This window comes from Sinocyclocheilus rhinocerous, unplaced genomic scaffold (genome assembly GCF_001515625.1).
Source record: "Sinocyclocheilus rhinocerous isolate Xijiao unplaced genomic scaffold, SAMN03320098_v1.1 scaffold1046, whole genome shotgun sequence".
NCBI lineage: Eukaryota > Metazoa > Chordata > Actinopteri > Cypriniformes > Cyprinidae > Sinocyclocheilus > Sinocyclocheilus rhinocerous.
This window is the reverse complement of record NW_015646218.1, coordinates 122821-129238: the sequence shown is the minus strand read 5'-3', so window position 1 is coordinate 129238 and position 6418 is coordinate 122821. Positions and strand designations below refer to the sequence as shown.

The following is a 6418-nucleotide window of genomic DNA, read 5'->3' as shown; positions in this document are numbered from 1 at the left end:
TATGGTAAGGGGCGTAACATTTCCGTCACACGCTTGAGGAATTCGTCCAATCACAACGCACTGGATAGCTGGCCAATCAGAGCACACCTCGCTTTTCAGACCGATGAGCTTTGTAAAAATCGACGCGTTTCAGAAAGGTGGGGCATAGAGGAGAAACAATAATGTACATTAAATGGAAAATAATGTGTTTTTTTAACCTTAAACCACATAAACACATTGCATTACACCAAATACACAACATAATGTTATTTTTAGCAACGTCATATGACCCTTTAAATAAAAAACACACTACAGTTAAAATTTCAATGAAATACTTGTATGACTTTTAATTTGACATTATTACAAAGCACACTTTTTAAACATTACGAAATATCGTCATGAAAGTGTAGTCTCTCTAAGTACATTTAAGTGGCCTTTTATTTTATTAATATTATATTATCTGCAAATATAGTTTTTTAAAATACTCTAAACATTTGAAATACACAACAAGTGCACATTCAATACAATTAAAGGGATAGTTCACCCAAAAATGAAAATTACCCCATGATTTACTCACCCTCAAGCCATCCTAGGTGTATATGACATTCTTCTTTCAGACGAATACGCGATAAAGTGCATCCATCCATCATAAAAAGTGCTCCATACAGTACCTCCTGTATGGAGCACCTCCTGAAGTGAAACAATGCGTTTGTGTTAGAAAAATATCCAAATTTAAAACTTTATCAACCGCTAGAGAGTGGCGTCCAGCAGATGATGTAGGACGTAGGCATAGCATAAGCTCCGGTGAGAATATGCTAGTCTCGCGAGAAACCAGTTTTGTTTACAGCAAAGGAAAACCAGTGTCCTCTTGGCTTATATCGAAATCCTCCGACATTTTTCTTTACAAATCCTCATTTTGTACTACTAATTCTTGACTGGTGTCACCGCATTTGCCTACGTCCTACGTCATCCGCTGGACGCCACTCTCTCGTGAACACGCGTACGACAGTTAGCGGAAGCTAGAGATAAAGGTTTAAAAAGTTGTAAATATGGATATTTTTCTTACACAAATGCATTGCGTCGCTTCAGAAGGTCTTTATTAACCCCCCGGAGCCGTGTGGACAGGGGGTTAATAAAGGCCTTCTGAAGTGACGCGATGCGTTTGTGTACGAAAAATATCCATATTTACAACTTACAGCTTGGAATAGCCAGGACAATTTTAATATAACTCCGATTGGATTCGTCTGAAAGAAGAAAGTCATATACACCTAGGATGGCTTGAGGGTGAGTAAATAACAAGCTAATTTTAATTTTTGGGTGAACTATCCCTTTAAGCACACTGTTTTCACAATGGTTCTTGCTTGTTTTCTTTCTAAATCCCTTTAAAAAGTCTTCATAATCACTAAAATCCCACTGAAACATCTGCGTAACAAATACTGTATCTTTCTCATAATCAATCATTTTTTCAAGATTTTCTTCCTCACAACATAAATATCTTAATGGAACAAACATTCTTCTCCAACATTAAAACCTGCCTTCTATTTTTCACATACCACATCAAAACATTTTTCATTTCTCCTTTCGTCCCTCTGTGTGAAAAATCAGAGTGACATTTTTTTTCACATGACTTTGATTCTATGTCAATCACAGATAGTATATTCAACATTGTGTTTGTGTTTTCACTGTTTTTTGCTTCCTTACAACATTTACTGTTATTCTCCTCTCCTCTCCGCTTTCACTGGATGTGATTAGCCATAAGGCTGCTGGTTGTTTTTAAACTCTGCACTCTTGCGGGCAGCCACATAGTTATATTTAGCTAGAAACTGGACAACCGCCTGAAAATCACTAAGTTGACTAACGCTGGCTGTGCCACGAAACTTACATCTTGAAAAATGCAGGTTACCCTCACACAAACAGCACAGAAACCTGCTGCATGTATCGGCTGCTTCACACATAGAAAATTATTTAAATTAATTTGTGTGAATTTTAATATGAAATATGGATGGTTTTCAGCCTGATATATGTCTTGAATTTACAGGAATTATACAGGGGTCCCAAAAAGTATAAACTTAAAATTTAGGCCACACCTAAAATGTAATAATATTTTGCTATTTAACAAAATATTAAACCATATGGCATTTATTTTACATGTGTATATGTAGCACAAACACACTATTCAAGCAAAAGTTTTGGGGCAACTATACATGTCTAATTCATAAATGTTATTAAAAAATAACTTAATAATTAATAAAACAATAATAATAACACAATACTATGTATAATACTGTTGAAAAGTATTGGGGCCAGTAAGATTTATTTATTTATTAAGTTTTTGTCATAAAAGTATTTTATGCTCACCCAGGCATCATTTTTTTAAATCAAAAATACAGTAAAAACTGTAATATTATTTAAAATTTAAATAACTGTTTTCTATTTTAAATGTATTTTGAAATGCATTTTATTCCTGTGATGGCAAAGCTGAATTTTATGCAGCCATTACTTCAGTCTTCAGTGTCACATGATCCTTGAGAAATCAAATGTTGAATTGGTCACTAAATATTTCTTCTTATTATCAATGTTGAAAACAGTTTTTGTGCAAAACTCTTTGTGAAAACTGTGATATCTTTTTTAGGATCATTTGATAAATAGAAAGTTAAAGAGATCTGTGTTTATTCGAAATCTTCTAGTAACATTATAAATTACATTATAATTTTTCTGTTACTTTTGATCAATTTAAGGCACCCTTAACCAAAAAAAACTTTTGTTTAACTGTTCTCTTTTTCTCACTCATGTGTAGCACGGAGGCCTTTAGTCCAGACAGAGGAGCGAGGGAAGGGGCCACTAAAGTGATGATAGTCGTGACAGATGGAGAGTCTCATGATGGTGAAGACCTTCCTGAGTCCCTGGCTGAATGTGAGACACGTAACATCACAAGATACGCCATCGCTGTAAGTACAAATACACATTCCTACCATAATTAAACCTGACCCCTGATGTAGGCTGGAAAAACCTACAACCCTTCCTAAGAAAACCAGCGAGCAGCAGAATGTATGCCTGAATATCAGATCTCCACTTAAACTGACCATAATTGGCACTGCTCTATTTTCAGTGTTTTTGCTCAGCTCCACCCGGTTCTCTCGCTCTCTGTCTCTGTTTGAATGATAAAACTGTCTTCCCTCATTCTTTAAACAATCATAACCACATTATTGCTGCTCAGAAATAGACTTAAATGGGGTTCCTTGCCATCAGAGGAATGAACCACACCCAAAAACCTCTCGACACCGACACCCTGCCCCTCTGGGTGGGTCAGTGGGCGGGTGACACTCCTTTACTGCAACCCTAAACCACAACAGGGCAAGAAAAAGACAAAGTGAAGCTGCCACCATCAGAGCCTGGGGTGTCAGTGTAGCCAAAATGGCTTCCCAACTTCAATAGACTGTCTAAAAAAAGCGCTGTAAACAAAACAAAGATGACTGAAGTAAGTTTTACAAAAAAATACTATTTCAGTCTTTCTACTTAAAAAGTTCATGTGTAATTTAATGTTTCTTGCCATTTCTTTGTAATTATGAAATTTACTAGCAATTTCAGAGTGAAAATTGTTTTAAACTAAATCCTAAACCATTTTTTTTTTCAGTGTAATTGCACTTATTGTTGAAATATAGAAACAACATTATTATTGGTATTCCCTAAAGACCCCCTAAGAAGTCAGATTGTTATGCTGAAAATATATTTATGTAATAAATTAAAAAATAATCCAAATATATGTATTTTTTACAAACAAATAAATAGTATATTTGTTTTATATTATATATTTGTCCGTAAAGCATCCAAAAGCTGATATTAATACTTACAACATCAACACTTATTACATATAGAGCTAAGGGCTGGACTAATTCACGTTGACTCAGCCAATGAAGTAAATTTGGTGTAGGTCTAACTGCCTGTTTAACCAATGGAAGACGTTTTTTTTTAAACTTGCATCTTGGAAACTTGAAAGCAGTCTTTATTTTAGCATTTCTGTTTGGTGCAGTCCGCTAGTGGTGCAGAAGTTACACACTTCACCTTTAAAATATTCTGACAGTAGAACTGAGTCTGAACTCCTCAGCCGATATTGGTTTCCTTTCATCAGGCTATTCATGATTACAGTCATATGTTATAATGTCTGAAGGCAAACAAGTTTTTTTTTTCTACAATCTGAGACCATTCCAACAGAACAGATTTTACACTGGAGGAAAGCTGATAGCTTGTTCTAATTCACGGAGGATTCAGGGAGAGCTCTTGCATATTTTAATTCTGGTATTTGCAATAAGACCATGGTGACCACAGGTAAAACCATGCATGATCCCTCATTACCATGACTGGATGTGGCTATAGTTTCTACAAAAAAACATTTTCAACATTTCTAAGTTTTCATGTTTATTTGATTTAATTCAGCTTTATTTCACTTAACAAAAAATTAATAGTTTTAGTTTTAGTTAACAGTAAGACTGATTGTTGTTTCCATATTAAATTATATATGATGAAACATATAATAGTACTTAGTAAGCTATTTAACGTTGTCCATTTGGCAGTGCAGATAGTTGGCTTAGTGCTGTTTTTTTTTCAAAGAGTGGTGCAGTTTTAAATTTTCCCCAGTGCAATCTGTAACAAAATTTAATATAAGCCCATTGGATATACAGTGCAGCTAATCCACAAGAAAGAGTCCAAAGAATTAAAAAGAACCAGAATAAATGTCAAACCGTCTGAAAGTCATTTACTTTTAAATTTTAACTGCCTCTCACTGCTGTCCTGGGTGATTTGATATTTCTACTGTACTCCACTCATTGGAACGGAGGACAGCGTGTAAACCTGCTCCTGAATGAGCTCGTGTTTTCCTCTCTTAGACAATCAGTGCCAGAATGGTGTCTGAATCTGCAGAGTCATCTGGGTAATATGTCTCTCTGCGTCTCCTCTTGGGAACTGTGGAATAAAATTATGACAGCTGGTTTTAATGACCCACCAGCCAAACAAGATGGTAGGAATGTGCAGCAACTCGCTGTAAATTACAGCAGATATGAACTAAAATAGACTGAATATTGTAGATTTAATTGCTTATTTATTGCTTATGATCTCAAATATCCTCCTTTGCATGACTACCTTGGCACTAGTTGGGAACATGCTTGGAAAGTTTCTACCAGTTGCATTGTGTTTGAGAGCAGGAATCTGCCCCAGACTCAGATGAGACCCAGTAAGAAATCCTCAGATCTCTGTCCAGGGTGCTGAGCCATCATCTATCATTGATAGCATGAACACACCTTACAACCAAGAAGGACAGGACAGTATAGATAATTCACAGGAAGCAAAGTGAGAGAGAAGAGGGCAGGGTCAGGAAAGGACCACAAGTCAGGACTCGAACATAGCACTTTCCATGAGGCTATGGGGTCTGACCAATATACAGTAAATGTGGCAGATTATTTTGAGAGCTCTTAAAACTCTAAACTGCAAGAGATAAAGTCACATTGCAAGTTATTTAGTCACATTTTGGCATACAGTATAAAGTCATATTGTGAGATTTGGGGCCCAATTTACTAACAGCTTGTGCCACTTTTGGTATTAAAATACTACAGTCAGGAAAGGCACACTTTCAAAAAATAGCAATGAAAAGATGTGGACACTGTTATTTTTTCAGCTCACCTTACTGCATATGCAATTGAAGGAGTTCCCTTTCAGGCGCAACATTTATGGGAGGAGAGTGTTTAAATGAATCATACTACAGTCTGTGGTAGTCAGTTTACTGGTATTTTTGCCATTATTTAACGCCCCAAAAAAGCACGTCTTAACCCATTTGCACCTATGTTGTTAGTAGATTTCATGCACCTGATTATCATTGGCTCTGCTTGTTTGTGCTAATCTTGGTAGGTTTGCGTTCATCATAATGGAAATGCAATGGCTTTGTTTGTGTTCTTTAAAGTGCCCCTATTATGCCTTTTCGAATATTACCTTTCATGCAGTGTGCCATGTAGCTGTATGTGAACTTAAACTATCTGCAAAGTTGTGAAGCTGACAGTGCACGATAAATAAAGTTATTGTCTATCAAAAAAAAGACTCGGCTCGCAATCACCTAAACGAGTCGTCAGGAATTCGAATCTTATTCTGTTATGGCTCTACGTCACGAAGTAATACATTTGCATAATGTCTGCCTACGTTCTACGTCGCCAACTTCAACTTGCCCACCCACAAACAGTCAAATTTCCGTGTGGTTAACATCATGTCGAGAAGACGCTGTATCCTACGCTGTGAGAGTAAATTTGTTTTATCACATCTTATAATTACCACAAACTTGTTAACACTTGACACTTACCACTGAGAAACGTCCTGCTCCAGTCGTGCTTGCGAATCAGTCTCTTGTCAATCAGCCAGTTCAACCGTTTCATCATCAGACTCCAGCTCGAATTGGTAA

The 6418-nt window shown here is 36.3% G+C and overlaps 1 protein-coding gene across 1 annotated transcript in view; it reads left to right on the top strand.

Moving 5' to 3' along the window:
* The window catches only part of LOC107707172 (integrin alpha-10-like), a 45020-nt gene that overhangs the window by 23332 nt on the left and 15270 nt on the right, over window positions 1-6418 (top strand). The window contains exon 9 of the mRNA XM_016511103.1: window positions 2777-2927. Within this exon, the coding sequence (XP_016366589.1) occupies window positions 2777-2927 (151 nt within the window). The remainder of the gene's footprint in view (window positions 1-2776; window positions 2928-6418) is intronic.